Genomic DNA, 17,695 nt, shown 5'->3' on the forward strand with positions numbered 1-17,695 from the left:
GGTCAGTTACACCGTTACAGTGAAACTGAGATAAATACGAATCAATCAACTTTTATTAAAATTTTGCAATTTTTGACTGGATTTATTGCAATATTATGATGGTTGATCTTCAGCCAATAATTTCAGGTGAAATTATATAGGTACTTTACATTACATTTTCTGATGAAAACGGTTGCTAAAATAAACTCATTTACTAAATTAATTTTATTATAATTAGTTGGAAGCCCAAAAAAATATTTATTTCAATTAAAAATAAACTATAACATTGAACTGATGCCACGCTCGGCAAGATTTACCATATTCCACAACATTCAGAAGTTTTTCGGCCATATCGCAGTAAGCAAAAACATTGATGAATAATTTAAGATACATTCGATCAGGTTGAATGGTACCTCATTTTCATCATCATCGCAAAACTTTCAATAATCGAAAACCCTTTCTATGCAGAACACGCTTAGTTCTATTGCGGTTAAGCAAGTACTTTTTTGTGACAAATCATTCCCAAATTGCGAATCCTAGTCCGAAAGCCAATAACCAAGTGATTTTGAACATCTAAAGCTGCCAAAATTTTTATTTGTATGGATCATAGCCAAGAATATGAATTACAATGGTCCCACATGTTATACAAGTGCAAGCGTTTTGGATTTTCTTAGTGTGAAAAACGCATTAATATTGATTTTTAACACATGTACACTGGATATAGATTTATCTGTCCTGGCAAAAATGGTTAGTTATTTACTTTTATAATATTTCCTGTAATTTTTGTCATTATCAAAATCAATCATATGCGAGAAACCGATATTCAGGGCTAGAAATATTAAAAATTATTTCTGCGGCGTTTTCTAAACTCAACTTATTTTATGACCTTTTCAATAGTCAAATATTCTTCGTGAAGGCCATCATAACTTACCTGCTTTTAATATTTCGGCAGTTTTTGAGATAATTTCCAGAATATATGAGAATAATCTATATTTTACCACTTATTACGCTCTCAATTGAATCGTACATTTTGCTTCCTCTGTTCTCATAATTTCGATTTTTAATTATAATTTTTATTCAAAGATGTTCAACTTCAAATCATATCATGTATATAATACATGACTCTTTCCGTTACTGACACTACAGGATTTTTATGTTTGTGATACAAATATAAGTTATAATTTAAGTTGACACCTTCCTGGCCAAAAGTCTTTTGTGTTCCAATTTGCTTTTATTTCCCCAAGGTTGTTATCATTTATTATCAAGTCCATAAAATTTATAGAATTACTTTTGTCATTTCCGATTGCAAACTTTTTCAGGCATATTCTGTTTGCTGGACGCGTTGTACGAAAGTCTTGAAATTGTTACTTTGTTCTTAAATAGTTCGATTCTATTCTAATAGTTTCTTCTGGATTCTTTTCAATATTTCTGTACAGAAATAATTTCAGATTATATTTGACAATAACTTTTCGATATTATTTGGGGTTTTCTAAATTTGAAAAATCTCCGAAATGCTTTAATATGAAATTCACTTAAAAAATTGGTGTTTATATTTGTTCAATCTATCATATTGTTCGTTTTGATTTCTCTATTTCTCTAAGCAGAACAATTAAATATTTAATTTAGTTCATATGTTCTCTTTTCCATTTTTACCTCATTGGTCTGCGAGAAATGTTTATATTAAATGTTTGTTATTCTAAACGAAATTTTACATACTTTATATAAAATTATATTAAACATACAAGCTGATTTATGTGCCACAAGATTAGCATTTATTCGTCTTGTTCGAACCAAAAAAATGTACATTTGCTCCCTTATTTACATACATTTGTTGTTTAACAATCAAAACTTTAAATAGCCGAAAGGTGCTACATATCAGTAAATCTCTCAATTTGCATTTGTTTAAAGACAGTGGATTAGAATGTCATCACCATTTTATGAAATATTCGGTATTTATAGCAAGTGCACTAAAGTAGTTCAAGGTGTTTGATTTTTGGCCACATACCAAAACACTGCGAAAAAAGTGTTTTTTCCTTAAATAAATGGCAACCACGTTGGTTGAATTGAATACTTAACTGCATAATTTCGTTTAACTAGCCGGAACTAAATAGGTACTGGCAATTGCAGATTTTCTAAAAGATTTAAGAAAAACAGTTAGCGGTTGCGATGGCACACTGATTGCGCTTCACTCATTAAAACAACGTTTTTAATTGCGTTTTTGCTTCAATTTTGAGAAATAATAGGAAGAGTTTAATGCAGTGCCGTTGAAAAACGCTAATTTAGAATCTGGATTTATTGAACTTCGGGGCTGCAAATACATTCTAAAATTCCACTTATTTTCCTGTAGTATCAAACTTTCATCAACCCTTATCTTCGATTCAATTGACTCAATATATTTCAGCAAGCATAATATTTTTTCATTAAAACTTACCGAAATGTAGTAAATAAAGTAAGCATCCAATTAAGCTAAACATATTAATCCTAGTCATGTTGTATCACTTAAGGGCACTGCACTGATAAAAAAGACGAACTATTCTTTAATGGGAAAAGCTACAAAAACGATGTAGAAATTTTGAAAAAGCGCACAGAGCGCTATGTGGATTGATAGCAATGCTTGGCGAGCGCGCTAGCATGAACTAAGGTGGCTATTTGAAAGTTACGCCAGGCTTCCTATCAAAATTGGCCAAGCATGTAGAAGCGTTTATGGAAAGTCGTATGTTCACTGCGTAGCTTTGCTCTATTCCTATACAGTTACTAAAAGAAAACCATTTACCATCGGGTTCTTCCGAGGCGGTCGATGGCTTTTTAAAAGAAACATGTAGTGGCGGTTGAAACCCGACTTCCGTCAACTTTTACGGAATGGGGTGTTTTAAAAGGTGGTTTAAACAGTTTTTCGTTATTGTGACGAATATTGATACGGTTTTTTGATATAGTAACGCTTTTACTCTCAATGGGAATTTTTTTTTCCATGTACTGAACAATTGTTACTTAGTTCCCGTTTACAAACCATTTTTTTTACGTTTGTGTCAAAAAGTTGTTTAAAAATGTGTTATACGCTTAAAGGAACTGATAGAGAATACTATGAATAGCCAGGTCCTGTTTAAAAAAAAACACTAATTAAACATTAGAAAACATACTGATTTATTTGCTAAAAATTAGCTAAAATTTTTCAATTTCAAACACAAAATACACAAAAATCAACTTTTCTCATTCCGGAGGCAGTATTTTTAAATATACAAATATTTCGGCCGAAATTTCAAAGCAGTCCGGCTAATTCGGCATTCCGTGTTTAGAGGTTTAATTTTTCTTCTTCAGTTTGTCGCCCATATACTTCTTAGCTGATTATATAAACTGCGTGCTTTTTCTATGTCCCCACATGCATTCAACGCTGCCATAATTTTCTAAAAATATAAATTGAGCTAGACTTTCTAAAACACCTTTGTGGGATAGACTCAGCCCGATTTTATATTCGTTACATAATTGAGCAACAAAATATTTATTTGCTTAAAAATAGTTTATAATGTTTCATCAGTAACTTTGCGTAATTTGCTAAATTAAACGCCCCATTTTGCTTACAGATGTATATTTTTTCAATGCAGTTTATGTGTTTGTAATTTTTCAAACGTTTAAAAGTCTGTAACTATTGTGTTTACTAGTAAGACTATTAAAAACACTTAACTTAGTTTAATTATAGTACAAATAAGACTTAACGTTGAAATTATCGAAAGTTTAAATTTTGGTGACTCTCTAATGTGGCAAAACCATAGAATCTCAAAAACTTTGTCATAATAATAAAAGCAAATCAATTTGATATTCAAAAAAATGTAAAATAACGCTTATTAACATATACCAATATTTTTAAAGTATTCATCATTTTTGTCTACACTTTTTGGTCGATGTTTCGCATCAAACATTTTTGACTTTTAAGAGCGACAGAATTTCGTAACGTCTTATATTACAGATTGATAAAGAGTGCAAATTTAAGCCAATAATTTTCTGGCCACATATTCATGATGTACGGATTTTCAATTTGTAGTCGTCTTGGGGAACAAAAACGATGCATTTTTATCACATCTGAACAACATAGAACCAACAGTTAAATTCAGTATTGAAAAATATTTTCTCGATATACTAATTAACACGAATTTAGTCAATTTCGTAAGTTGGGAATATAGAAAACAGACTCATACAAATTATATTTAATACAAACATACAAACGATATTTAAATTTTAACTCAAATCACCCGAAAAAAATTGGCAAACGTTTCTTTGATTGCGCAACATTTATTTGTACTCAATCTGATAAAAAAAAACAGTTCATAGAAGAGGTTTTAAATTTCGACAATTATACAAATGCTTTTAGTGATAAATATTTTAATGAAATTGAAAATTCTGAAGTTTCCACAGTTAAAACAAAATTAAAATAAATGTAATACAAACTTTTTTGATCCGTTTATTCCGGGGCTTGCTGATAAAATTACACGAGTAGGTATCAAATTCAATAGTAAAACTAGCTTCAAACTGAAATTACAATGAGAAACAAAATTTCAAAACCTTTGTGACCAAATTTGCTTCTGACTATCTCAATTAGACTTTAGACCACGTTCAAAGGGAAACGGTTTTTAAATATTTTGATTCCGTTTTGCACAAAAAATTGATTGAAAAATTACTGATCTGATAAGGAAAATGGAGAAATTCCCTTCACATCAATATATTCGTAGTATTCAATCAGATCAGTTAATGAACAGTGTTCCAGTTTCCATGAGTGCATGTTTAATCAAATGCTTTATAAAAAATGCAATCGATCCCCTTACCTTTAAAGCTGCCATCACTTTAGGTCGATCCCCTGTGTCCACAGTATTGTCGTTCCAGAAATAAATCTTTAACCTTTTCAAATCCGAAACGTTACTTCTAAGAGTCGCTACTTTAGTCTCTTTATTGAAAGTGACAGAGTGCTTTTCAACCCCCGTTGAAAATTTTATAACGACATTGGTTTTCGAATCATTAGCAAATTCGGAAAAGAGTTCCAGATCCATCTTGTGATAGCAGTTTTGAATGAGCCATTTTAAAAACTCTTTGCCATCAATTTTCGTTAAAAACTTGTATTCTAGTAAACGTTGTTTGTTGCTTTCGAGTTTTAGTTCAAGATTGTAGCTCTTTGCGATTTCACAATTCATTTTTTCAATGCTGACATTTTTCGGTTTTTTGACCATTTCGAAATGATATGAAATGTCCACAATTACAGTACTCAATAATAAAATAATTAAATTATCTTTTGAAGGTAATACAATACTTGCTGACACTTCACAGTCAATAACATTCTCGTCGATAGCCAGCAGCTCAACAATGGGTGTATCACACTCTTTTATTATAATTGTTTTATTCACACATACATTATCGTATTTGACTGAGATAAAAAGAGTCCAGTTTATACCTTTCAGCTTTTTAACAAGCGCATTTGTAATAAATACTTCAATTAAGTAAAACTTACTATTTTCGTGAATAAAGAAAGTAGACGCAGGTTCTTTTATTTGATCATCATACAAATGAAAAAGCTCCACAATGTCGCTGAATACTTTAACGTTAATATAGCCAACTTGTTGAGATGGTTCTAATTTGGATAGTTTATGGATTATTAATTCATTTTTGACTCTTTCAATTTCTTGAGTTAACTGTTTGAATTGTTCTTGTTCATGTTCAATTTTGTCTAGGATACKTTCGTATTTCTGGATCTGGCCGGGTGACAGAAAATGCATCTGGAAAAAAACCCACAAAAAGACTTAATATAATTTTCATWCCAGTGGGTCCATGATTTAATTTTACAGGTWTTTTTTAGATTTTATCGATATTTTTGCTTTTTTTTAAATGAGCATTTTTTTAWWTCTTTCAGCGATTATCATCATAATAATGCAAAGAGCGWCTAGTCGCTATCAGTTTGCAATAGATCGCGTAATAATAGACGTAAAACTGTTCTCAGTCTGGGAACATAAAAAAAATCTAATTCGGACTCTCCTACCAAGAATAATCSGAATCTCCTACCATCGAGAATATYATATGTAAACTACAGGYGTCTTTTAAATTTATCAACATTYWACACAAGAATTATAARTTTAAAACAACAAATTATCGTAACTGTAATTAAAAAATACKWATTKTGTAKCAATCAAACYTAAAAATTTCCAGATATTTTGAATGTTAAAACCATCTTGTAGATTTAAAGYAGTTAAACTGTATTRWAATCAGGTTAGATCAGATGCAACATTTTTAAGCATACGTGTTGAGAGTATTTAAAAAAGTAAAYAAATTGTGTTACAAACAAATGAAATTTACAAATGCAAAATTGCTAAATTATATGAAAACTGTTTGCGATTGCTGATGAAAAATGGTTAATATGAGCCATTGAGCATGTTTTCACGTGTTTCCAGTTTATAGTACATATTGTTCTTTACTTTTTTAAAGAAAGTTTAGTAAATTAGTACTAGCTTTAAACAGTAGTTTTGTAGTTAATAATAAATAATCAATTAAAGTCAAATCAAAATTAAATCAAAATAAATAAAGTGAATTTATTTAATAATGAAAAGCAAATGACAAAAACGACAAAAAGAAAACAATGCCTTGAGAAAACATTAAAAGRTAAAAAAACATTTGTTCCAACTACGAAAATTTCGTCAATTACGTCTATCAAATTCTGTCTTAACATGATTTTGYCTTTTAAGTCTTGAACCAACAATCCGATTTTAATTTTCCTCCAGCATTGGATAGAGAATTTTATTCCCTTTAAAATGATGTGTCTGGGGTCTGGGTAGTGGGTGCCATTGAAATTTTACAATAATAATATTTGTGGGGGGCAGGGAAGTAAATAAAAGTTCCACCTCTTTATCTAAATCGACTTTTAAATATTTGGTTTAATTCTTGTTCGTTTCTAAATGATGAAACTTCTGGATTTAAAAAGTAGTAATAAAAACATTTAAATAAAAATCAATAAAAAAAGTTGCTGGCTCGCATCTATTATGGACCGAGTCAGAAAAAATCGCTACACACAAAAACCTTAATAACATACGAACCATTGACAAAATTCCAATTAAACAAAAAGCGTGTTACAGATTATTTTATTACGAGTAATTAAAAAAAGAAGCTGAAATCATTTGTTGTGACAGATTTTTTTTGTTTTCTGGACTCCTTTCTATCATCCACTTTGTGGTCGCTTTCTTGGTATTTTTGGCAGCAGAATTTCACTTTACTTTGAATTCCGGTACGGGTTTAGCTTCGATTTCCGTTTCTTTTAAAGCTCTTTTTACCAAAGCCCAATATTGTTCGATTGCGCGAAGCTCTGGACAATTTGGTGGGTTGACTTCCCTAGGCACCAAAACGACTTTTCTCAATTGGTACCATTCTACAGATCTGTTACTGTAGTGACAGGAAACCGAGTCTGCCCGAAAGGAAGTTGGGACTTTATGTTGTATCATGATTGGCAACAATCATTTTTGGAGACACCCTCTTACGTAAATTTCGGTGTTTATCGTTCCATTCGTGACAAAAGACTTGCTGTGTTCTGTGTTCCCCACAGCTACGCAAGCCTTCCTTGCCACGCGAGAAACTTTTAGGAAAACTTTGACTTTTGCTTAGTTCTGAAGTTATTGCAACCGCCGCGCTTACGTGCTGCGATAAATTCTTGACCCGGAAGCTGGGAGAAGTCAGAAAGGCCGTACATTTCGTCATTCATCGGACAGCAATCTTTTTGTGGAAACAATCAGTGTTCGATTTTCGAGCTCGTTTTTTTTGCTTCCAGGTTCTTACTTGCATTTCTGTCTGGTGTCTTTCGATTCGACGTACGGTGATCTCACTGCAACCTACTTTATTGCCCATTTTCCGAATGGATAACCTAGGATAGCCCTGTCGAGATATTGGAGAAGAACTCCAATATCTCGACAACTTTCTTCACTGTTTGTGGGCTTGTAAATCCACTTTTCCTACCCGAACCAGTTTTTTGATTTTGTGAAGAGTTAGAACGGTTTTTGTGTGTAGCGGTTTTCTCTGTGTCAGTCTTTATTCAACACTCCAAATAAAGTTTACTTGTTCACAAATTGCAAACAAGAGAGTAGTGTTGAATGCATTTCCATTTGCAAAAACATCCAAACATATATAAACATTCACCATATTTTCCAGACACGTTTGCCTTCACATTTTCCAGTCAATAGAATTATTTACAGATCCTATTTTAATACTCTGAGACATTTAACTGGATTAACGACGCTAAACTATTCATTTCAATGAATTGAAGGAAATCTAATTTAAGTCAGGATTTATCAACAGAGTGCTTCCAGATAGGAATCCAGCTTCCAGATAGGAAATTTCAGGGAACGAAAGAGAATCGAAAAACAATATTGGTGAATTTGCAACTGTAGTATTTAGTTCAAAGTTTCAAAATCATTTTAGACGATGTCGAATATCTATTGAAGTGGGAGGACTAAGTACATTTCAAACAATTTCTTTAATTTTTGATGTCGTTTTTCACCACCGATTGAATTTGTTTTTGTTACAGTTTCATAAAATGATTAACAAATATGTTTAGTTTTTTTAATTGAAAACGTTGAGTTGTACTCGGAAATTGAATAAAATTTTTCCTTTCAAAAATGAATGAAGAATTCAAGTTATTTTGATTCTATGAAAAAAAAACATAGTTTTTACTGCAAAATGTGCTCTCCGTTGGCAGTTATTGCCTGCAAAAGTTCGTTTAAAATTGCCTTTTGGCGACAGTTAATACATTTTATTCGTTTAAGCCAAACTTAAGCACGCTGTGTACTTATTTCCGTAAGGAAGCATTTCTGGAATATAGTTTTTAATTAACTCATAATGTTTTTCGATCCTCTTTGGTTCCCTGAAGTTTGCGATCTGGAATCCGCACCCTTCTGTGTACATTTCTAATAATAAATCTAATTTATGTCTGTGTTGAACCAGTATAAACATTTTTTTCAAACGCTTGGTAAATGAAATGTATTGGAAGGAAATGCCCAGATAACTTTGGATAAACCATAATGTAACTCACCGTATTTAGCGTCTGTTGGAAAATTATCTAACAACGACTACTATTTTTCTAAGTAAATAATGAAATAAACATTTCAAAACAATAAAAACTGAGGTTAGAACTGACAAGAGAACAACATTGAAAACCAGAGTTGCCAGACAGACACATAAGTCGAATGTTGCAATCCCAGCCAGCAATTCAGATTACGTAATTGTCACGTCATATTGTTTTTAGATTTGTAGATGTGAAACTTTGGTCCGCAGGAGCCCTCAAAAAAATGTCAAAAACTGAGAGCAGGTACTACGTACTAATTTCAAATTTGTAACACCCTGTAGAACAATAATAGAATATTTAGGAATGTTTTCCGGGCTTTGAAGCCGTGGTCTATGGGAATTTCTTCCTGACGTTTCGTCTACAACTGCGGTGGTCATTATCAAAGGCGATGAGACAGTGGGCGAAGTGATCTCCCGTGCTTTCCGACTAAGACTGGTGATATAAGCCTTGTTCTATGGACTGGTTCAACTCAAGCCTTGTTCTATGCTGTGGTTCTATGGGTCAATAGTATGTAGCATAGAGTAAGTAAAATAAGTATACAATATAATATAGTATAAAATAGAGTATAAAATAATAAATTATTTTACTTTCTCTATGGTATGTAGTCTGTGGGTTCAACTGCTAGATTCCCCGTCGTATTTATGCAGCCCAGCCGTGTGTGCTTATGCGTGGGGGATGKGTGGGGGTTCAAATGCTTCGGCGCACACGCTGTTTGGCGCAAAACGMGCTTCCCGAATSYGTAACGAWTGCAAACGAGTGCCGTAATTTCTTCTTTTCTGTTAAAGTTGTTTTGGTGTTTAAATATTTCGATGGCCTCTYTGGTGAGTCTCGRACTCAACTCGGAGAGTTGKGGATTCTGATTATCAACATTGGAGTTGCCCATTCAAGAACTACAACTACAGGGAGATCTCAAAAATCTACTTAAAGAAACAACCTTTGCCAAGTCGCAATCTAATTGGATAGGATCAAATTCGACCTTACCAACCAGTAGAATGCGGCCAATGAACAGAAAGGATGCCATCATAATCTATAGACTAAGAATCGGACATACTCGAGCTACCCATGGATATTTGATCGAAAATGGGGATCCTCCAGTGTGTGAATTATGTCACACAATCGCAACCATACAACGATCATCACCGATTGCCGAAAATACCATACAAATATAAATTTTAGAGAGAACTTTGCATCGGATCAACTCAAAAACTACTGCTACAACTTTAAACTTAATCGGGTTGTCTAATTAACTGTAATGTAGGTACATTTGTATTTCAAAATTTAAAAAAAGATTTATAGACATGGAAGGTAGTCCCGGCGATAATACTAGCGGTATTACGTAGTCAGTGCCCATTAACAATACATACAATTATTATCATAACGTTATTGAATAGTTTTCCCATACTTTCCAAATGAGCTCGATGCTTAAATTCGTCAACTTACATGATTAATTTTCAGTTTTCATATCTAAATTTATGGGGCTAGAGCTGCTGACCATATGCAACAGGTGAATGCAATCTGATGAATCTATTTTGCCCTCATCTTTTAGTTGCAAGACCGCAACCAAAAGAAGTTTTTGTGTATTTTTTAACTGATCACCCAAGTTTTTTTCAGTCTCCAATCTTATTTCGGTTTCGTGAAGTTGCAACATTATTTCGGACCTGAAAAAAAATGAATAGGTAACTGAAAAGTAGGTATAGTACTAAATGTACAAGGCGATTAGTTTTTTTAAATGTTAAGTATACAGGGTGGTCCTCAACTAATGTCGAAAAATTCACTGACATATTGTTTAGCCCAAAATATTGCGTTTCAGGCAAATTTGTCTTATGCGAGATAAGTTAATAGATTCCGAGGTACAGGGTGTCAAAGTGTAAATAAAAATTTCGTTTTTCGTAATAGATTTTTAACCAGTCTTACTAGTACCACAAAAATTTCTGTTTTGGGGTTTCTTAGATCGGCAAATCCAAATTTCCTATTGGTTGGCTTGTAGTTTCTAGAGGGCGCAAGCTGCAATAGTCTGGAGCCATTTAAGACATCAGGACTTTTTACCTTTTCAAAAATCGTCATACGGGTTGGTACAATCACATTCTACGATATTTTTTAAACACATCTGTACTTGTTCGAAGTCGATATCCGCACCGTTTTCAAAGTTGTTGACTTTTGGCAAAGTTGAAAAGCAGCAACTTTTTTTTTTTCATGTTACTATTTCTGCAGTATTACACATATTGTTCAGACATTATCGAAGTTTAAAAAAGCATTTTGCAGTGTTTATTATTTTTTTAACACATTTTGAAGCGCTTTTGTTTTATTTTATACTGAATATTTATTGGGTAGCAATATGCATTAGAAAGTGTTGCATGAACTTGAAAATTAATCTTAAATCCCCTCAGAAAATGAGCACTATTTTGATCATCCTTTTTATGTCCTACATAATTCGCAAAAAACTCTTACACTAACAAATTCAGAAATATGCTTACGTTAGGAATGTTCATTGGAACAGAAAGTAAAAACATGAAATAACTGAAATTATAGCATAGACATGAAACAAGAAAACATCGACTTCAAATATTAATAAAACTGAATACTGCTCAATGAAAGAATTCTAAACAGTCAGAAAACGATGATTCCAAATAATTTTTAGCTATTAAAAAGACTGACAGTAGGTCATGAGCAATGAATATACTTTTAGTACTTGACTTTAGCATTTTAAGCTAAAACTAAAAAAAATAAGTAATTACTTTTGCAGCTGCAAGAGCGTGATTTCTTTTTGTAGCTCTAAAACTTCCATTTTAAGCCGATGAATAGTGGCAATTTTTCTTTCAATTTCGGATTTCATTTCTTCCATTTCCTCCTATAAATTTGTATTACATCTCTATAGAAAATCCACATTTTCTTTTGCGCTATTTCCTTTCAGTACACTGCAAATTATTAAATACCTGTGAGGTGTTGTCCTCTTTATGTTTGTCCGAATTGTACTGAATATGCTCTGTTTGGTGGTCCTTTTTAATGTCATTTACCTAAAAAACCGTAATTCTTAAATAATATCGGGAAAAATATGAGAACTTCTCTTACCTGTTCTTCCAGCCTTCGACACTGTTCAATTGTCATGTTATAATTGCTTTCTAGAATACGTTTTTCATCCTCGATTTTTTTAGTGTGTGTCTGGGAGAATTCAAGTTTTTCTGTGAGGTCTTTAATTTGTTTCAGAAATTGCTTCTGAAAGGTTCATTGACAATCAGTTTAAAAATTCTACACAGAAGGTACTTATTTAACAAAGAAATAATTATTTTGGATTTAAAGGCAAAATACTCCAGTGGGCAATACCATACATACTCTTAGAAATCTACTATTAGTTAACTGCTGCGTTAATTACGTAGGTACCTGATCATTTTCAACATTGTCTAGATATTTTTGGTTTTTGTGCATCTTATCCTGCATATCACACTTGGAATTCTTTGCCTCAACCAGGTCTTTAATGCTTCTCATAAATTTTCCCGAAATATCTTTGTGGATTTGTGAAAGCGTCTCATATGCAGTTTTTTCATTCACAAGTCGGTTGTTTAGATCTTGCAACTCCATACGCAACATCGATATTTCTTTTTTGCTTTGTTCTTCAAGTTCGTCCCGAGTCCTACAAATTTTATACGATTAGCTATTGCTATTAATTCTGAAAAAGTTAATTATCTTGATTGATTTCAAAACAACATTTATAATGCATATAACAAGTAAACAATACTTTGATATTTCCGCAATATGTTTCTTGTAAAATACGTAATCCTCTTCCTTTTGATCCAGCACTATTTTTAGCTGGGACTCTAAGACATCTGATTCATTTTCTAAGCTAGTTATGTGATTCTTCATTTGACTGTGATCATCTTGCAACTCAAACAATTGCTTTTCCAGATTCGTTTTAACTTCCCTCAGCTCTTCAGAGTCCCTTAAATATTTATGAATATCCACACGAAAATATTCGCCTTTATCTGGCTTACTTCTCCAGTTGCTCCATCTCCTCTTTCAATCTATTGAATCGGTTTTCTTGAATGTGCTCCATTTTGAGAAGGTCTTCAAGTTCTTCAATTCTTTCCGTCTTTAGCTCCACACTCTAAAATTAAATACTTGCTAAATTATCAAATGGTTCCATATTTACGAAACATGCTTGTTTCAACTCCACAATTTCTATGCTGTGGTGATGTATGATCTGTTGAGATTCCTTCAATTCCTCCTTGAACAGTTTTTCTTTGTCCTCGGCTGTTCTAAGGCTTTTTTCAAAATCTATATGAAACATTAAAAAATATTTAGCACATGTGGTGCAAATGTTTTCATTTCAGTTGTTATTTCTGGGATTTTTTTATTGTTACCGTTCACAACGTTGTCCATCATCGCATTCAGATATTCAGTTTCTTTAGTTAAAGTGTCATTTTCATTGAGTAATTTGGATTTTTCTTCAGAAAGTTTGTCTTTTTCAAGAATTATTTTTGTTGACTCTAATATTTTTCCATTCAGAAGCTCTTTCGTATGTTCGTCTTCCTCTCTGGCTTTACGCAAAGCGTCCAGTGTCGTCTATAAATTTAAATTACATTATTTGAATTATTTTGTTAACACACTTTGACATTTCGCTGTTCTACCTTTTCAGATTGTCTTGATTCGTTTAAATCCTTATAAAGTTTTTCCACGTTGTTTTTCAAATATTCGATACTTTTTTCCAAATCCTTCTTATCACTCCTTAGCTGAGAATTTACGTACGATTTATTGGCAAAGTGGTTTTTCAGAACTACTTCGATATTTCCTACCTGCTCTATCAGTTTCTTTAACTGCTTTACATTCAGTTCGTACTTTGATGCCTCATTTTCAAATTTCTCGTTAGAGTCTTTGTGTAGCTTTTCATAGCGATCCATTTCACTCCTTAGCTCTTTGATTTCACCGTTTTTAATAGACAATTCTTTGGATGCGATCTGGAAAGCTTCTTCTTGTTCAGATAACTTGGCTTTTAATTGTTGGACCTAATTAACAAAATGTACTGTCAATTTTTTGTTTTATAAATTGATATTCATGTTTACGTCTACTTGAAGTTGTTGCTGTTGTTGGATTGCAGTTTCTTTGTCTTGTGTGACCGTTTTTATGTCGCGTAAAAGAATTCTGATTGCTGTTCTTTCATTGCGGTGCTTGTCCTCAATTCGCTGGAACTGAAACATATTCAAAATTGAAGTATATGAGACTCTTCGCGGGTTTCTTGGCGATTCCTAACTTGAGAACTAACAGATTTAACAATAGCTTCCTTGGACTGGCCCAATTCGGCATTCTTTTTTACTTCAGACTCCAACACATTACTTAGTCTTTGTTTTAGTTGGGAGGCTTCATTCAGTTGATGGCAAAGTGTTAGTTTTTCCTTAGAGTTTTCCAGCTGAATTTCATGAAGTTTTTGCAAGCTAGTCTGCATTTGAATGATTATGTTGTCCCTTTCAATGATTTCCTGCTTGAATTTGTTACTTTGTTGCTTATTGTAGTTCGCGATAAGCTGCAAAATATAATGAGCAGCGCATTTTTAAGACTTCATGTCGTTTACTCACGCTAATTTTGCTAGCTTCCCTGGAAACTGTGGTGAGATTGTCTTCTAATTGGTTTATTTTTGATAATTCATTTTTCAGGCGTTGAATGATGGACTTTAACACACCCTTTTCTTCGAGATATTTCACTCTTTCATTCTTCAGAGCTGTAAAGTTGAATAACCATCTTACTGTCGACTGCTTTTAATATAAATTTTAATTACATATCACAGTTTGATGTTTATTTTCTAGTGTTTGTTTTAAATTCTGGTTGTCTTCATTTAGTTTCTCCAAGTCATTGATTTGTCTTTGAAGAGCTTTTTGGGCTAATTCTTGATTGCTCGCTAGAACAGCATTTGCATGCTGTGTAGTGTCTGAATGAGATTTTAGCTGAATATTTTCATTTCGAACCTGAAATAGTTATTTAATCATGGGAACGGTTGTATTAACTTTTGAAACTACTAGGGCGTAGTGCATATTGATTTTATTTGATTTTTTCTTACTCTTTCCAATTCCATCTTAAAATACTGAATTTCCTCATGCTTATGCTCAATTTCTTTTACAACATCACCAGCTCCTGATTCTTTAATAATTCTGTTCAGTGTTGCAATTTCATTTTGAAGAGACACGTTTTCCGTCGTTATATTTGATAAAAATACCTTCGTTTCTTCAATCATTTTATCTTTAGCTTCCAACTAAGGAAAATTATACTTACTTTCTTTGGGTCTTATTTGAAGTATCATTGTTACCTCTTCTATGTATTTTTCTTGATCCTTTAGGGATTTTAATAGTTGTGTCTTTTCAGCTTCATACTCAGTTTGAAATTGGTCAACTTTCTCGGTGGATAATTTAAGCGAACTCTCTAACATATGAGACTTTTGTTCAAGTAGATATTTTTCATTTTTCAGTGACTTGCTTTCTTCGACTTCTTTTGCCATTGTTTCTAGTTCTGCTAAATAGATTTTTGTGGTTTGCTGTAAGTTTGCATTAGTTTCACGCAGAGTTGCACTGAAATTGCAAACAATTTTATTCCATTGTTATTCAGTTGCTAATTTGTAAATAAAACATTAATGGTGGATTTTTGGTTGATGATAAATCCTTCCTTACATGTCTTTGTCTTTCAAGGCTGCTTCGCTATACAGGTTGAACAGTTCGTTAGAAAGCTCATGAATGCATGATCGGCAAAGATGAATTAAATCTGTTAAAGAGTCATTTCTCACCTTTAAGTATTGATTCAGGTCAGTTAATTGGGCTAAAAGATTCTGGAAATGTGTTACCGTTAGTTGCGGCCACTTGAAATCAAAAGGAAAATTGTCTATTTGCGCCTTTAAATGGTCAATATCATCTAAAGCTAAACTTCCCAGATCAAAAGCTGCCTGTAATAATCGCTCTTGAGTTTCCAGTTTGAAATTAAGTGCCACTTGCTCTATGTTGTGGTCGGTTTTCATTCCATGAAGCAAAGCTACGAAATATCTTACTTAGAAAAGTGAGTTTTACATTTTCTGAAGCAGTACCTTTCATATTTCGTATTTTTCCTGCCGACTCTCTTAACTGGTCTTCCATAGAACTATTTTGTTTCTGTATAGTGATCAGTTCACCTTCCAAACTCTCAATTTTTTTAAACGAGGACTTCAGTTTTGCTTCCAATTTTTCATTGTGCCGTAAAACTGCGTCCACTTGTGAATCACATTCTGAAGGTAAAATTTCGAACGAAGAACCCGAGACTGTTTTTCTCTGAATGTTGGTATCTGATTGTTACCTTGGAATCGGTTTTTCTGATCGGAACATTTTTTGCTTTTCTCATATTTTCTGTAGATACTCTCATTTTCGATTTGCAGTTGCCTGTTTTGATTCACCAGCGACTGGAGTGTTCCCTGAATAATATTTTCTTGAGCTCTCCCGATTTCCAGTTGTTGAATCCATATGTCGTTTGCAAGAGAAGCTGACCTTCTCTCGGCTTCCCATTGCAATTTTGAATGATTGCAAATTGCAGTTTCTAAAAAATGTTCACCTGCTTATGGAACATCATTTTCAAAGAAGACTTACTCATTTCCTGTTGAGTAATCGGATCCGATATGTATTTCGCAAGCAATTGCATGATATGGTTTTCGCTTTCATGAAAACTGTTGATTACCTCTTGCAGATACTGCAGAGCTTCAGCATGTGTGATGTCAAGAGGGGTTTTTACAAAGCTTCTGCAAATTAGATTAATATTCAATACCGGCAGTTCATCTACGTTGCGCTTTTAACTGATATGAAGTTATAACTGTGTCTTCCGGCGAAGTTTCTATAAAATAATCGTCTTCAGTTGGCTTTTCCTCACTGATTTGTTTGCTTTCATTTTGCACTTTCTGGAAGTTGGCAGCTTTAAATCCGCTGTACGACTGTGTGGTTCGTAAATTAATAATATTTCTCTGCGTTCTGTTAGATGAGCCAGAGTGCTGGAAAGATATTATTAACGCACGATTCCAGTGAGCTCAATAAATCGTACATTTGAAGTGTTGGTTTCACTGCATATGGCGCGACCTTCCCAGAATATTTCTTGATTTTGGCTGCATTTTTTTTCGAAATTTTGGCAATTCATTTCCACCTCTTCTTCAATATGTGCTGATAGAGTACTGGAGCCGCTTTCATTTTGAGAGGACATAAGCAAGTTTTTTACTCCATCCTGACTATTCTTGTTTCCAGTCTTCTTTCTTCGAGCTTTTCGGACTAGAGTCGAAAATATGTTGGATGATTTTCGCAACTTGACACTGGTTGAGCTCGATATGTTGGGAGCTCGAATTGGAATTGAATTTTCCTTAGGAAGTGCTCTGGGCATGGTCTATATTGGAAAGAAAAAAAAAACGATTGTTCAATAAATTGATAACATTGATATATAAGCTGCATTTTATTAATAATAATTGATTGACTAAGTAGGTACTTACCTGATTTTGTGCCTTTTTCTCAGCCATTTTATGCTGGGTCCTAAGATTTACTTAAAAAAAATTGTTGTTACTGTTTATAAAATGACTGTTCTGTCACAAATATTCGGGTTGTTTAATTGTGGCAAAAGCCAGAAATAAGATTTGCCATATTTGACAAAGAATAATATAAA

At 33.0% G+C, this 17,695-nt stretch overlaps 3 protein-coding genes across 8 annotated transcripts in view; all 3 read right to left on the minus strand.

The window, feature by feature from the left end:
- LOC109533092 overlaps positions 1–9,165 on the minus strand; it is a 21,981-nt gene extending 12,816 nt beyond the window's left edge. For 2 of the 3 annotated variants that reach the window (XM_019898324.2, XM_019898323.2), the window contains exon 1: positions 2,411–2,661. In XM_019898324.2, the coding sequence (XP_019753883.2) occupies positions 2,411–2,468 (58 nt within the window). In that variant the 5' untranslated portion in view covers positions 2,469–2,661. Of the gene's footprint in view, positions 1–2,410; positions 2,662–9,025 lie in introns of those variants that run through there. The other variant, XM_048666099.1, reaches the window with a different exon arrangement.
- On the minus strand, positions 3,097–5,464 carry LOC109533089. Its single transcript, XM_048666100.1, has 2 exons — positions 4,794–5,464; positions 3,097–3,380 (listed from the first exon to the last, which is right to left on the minus strand). The coding sequence occupies exons 1-2, from the start codon at positions 5,190–5,192 to the stop codon at positions 3,291–3,293; spliced, it is 489 nt and encodes a 162-aa protein (XP_048522057.1). The 5' UTR covers positions 5,193–5,464; the 3' UTR covers positions 3,097–3,290.
- On the minus strand, positions 5,492–17,686 carry LOC125504295 (golgin subfamily A member 4-like). Of its 4 annotated transcripts, none has more exons than XM_048666097.1 (26): positions 17,526–17,686; positions 17,090–17,422; positions 16,849–17,039; positions 16,645–16,793; positions 16,358–16,594; positions 16,113–16,289; positions 15,876–16,060; positions 15,706–15,818; positions 15,348–15,606; positions 15,102–15,293; positions 14,823–15,009; positions 14,623–14,765; positions 14,313–14,570; positions 14,113–14,238; positions 13,846–14,055; positions 13,681–13,782; positions 13,414–13,615; positions 13,212–13,327; positions 13,045–13,157; positions 12,792–12,992; positions 12,437–12,686; positions 12,128–12,271; positions 11,992–12,072; positions 11,794–11,906; positions 10,499–10,716; positions 5,492–5,735 (listed from the first exon to the last, which is right to left on the minus strand). In XM_048666097.1, exons 1-25 carry the CDS (start codon positions 17,550–17,552, stop codon positions 10,503–10,505), a joined length of 4,323 nt encoding a protein of 1,440 aa, XP_048522054.1. In that variant the 5' UTR covers positions 17,553–17,686; the 3' UTR covers positions 5,492–5,735; positions 10,499–10,502. The 4 variants fall into 4 exon arrangements, with proteins under 4 accessions (XP_048522054.1, XP_048522052.1, XP_048522051.1 ...); XM_048666095.1 differs by having other exon boundaries at positions 14,119–14,238; positions 14,301–14,570; XM_048666094.1 differs by having other exon boundaries at positions 14,301–14,570.
- Between the last annotated feature and the right edge of the window lie 9 nt (positions 17,687–17,695).

This window comes from Dendroctonus ponderosae, unplaced genomic scaffold (assembly GCF_020466585.1).
Source record: "Dendroctonus ponderosae isolate FM_Combo_2020 unplaced genomic scaffold, Dpon_F_20191213v2 Dpon_F_20191213_4, whole genome shotgun sequence".
NCBI classification, from domain to species: domain Eukaryota; kingdom Metazoa; phylum Arthropoda; class Insecta; order Coleoptera; family Curculionidae; genus Dendroctonus; species Dendroctonus ponderosae.

Bases quoted from the DNA above. Each gene is read 5' to 3' on its own strand.
- LOC109533089 (XM_048666100.1), bottom strand. From the start codon at position 5,192: ATGGTCAAAAAACCGAAAAATGTCAGCATTGAAAAAATGAATTGTGAA. The intron at 3,381-4,793 runs GTAAGGGGATCG...TTATATTTTTAG, and splicing joins AAGTGATGGCAGCTTTAAAG to AAAATTATGGCAGCGTTGAA.
- LOC125504295 (XM_048666094.1), bottom strand. From the start codon at position 17,552: ATGGCTGAGAAAAAGGCACAAAATCAG. The intron at 16,595-16,644 runs GTAAGTCTTCTT...AACATTTTTTAG, and splicing joins GATTACTCAACAGGAAATGA to AAACTGCAATTTGCAATCAT. The intron at 14,239-14,300 runs GTTAGGAATCGC...AATATGTTTCAG, and splicing joins TTAAATCTGTTAGTTCTCAA to TTCCAGCGAATTGAGGACAA.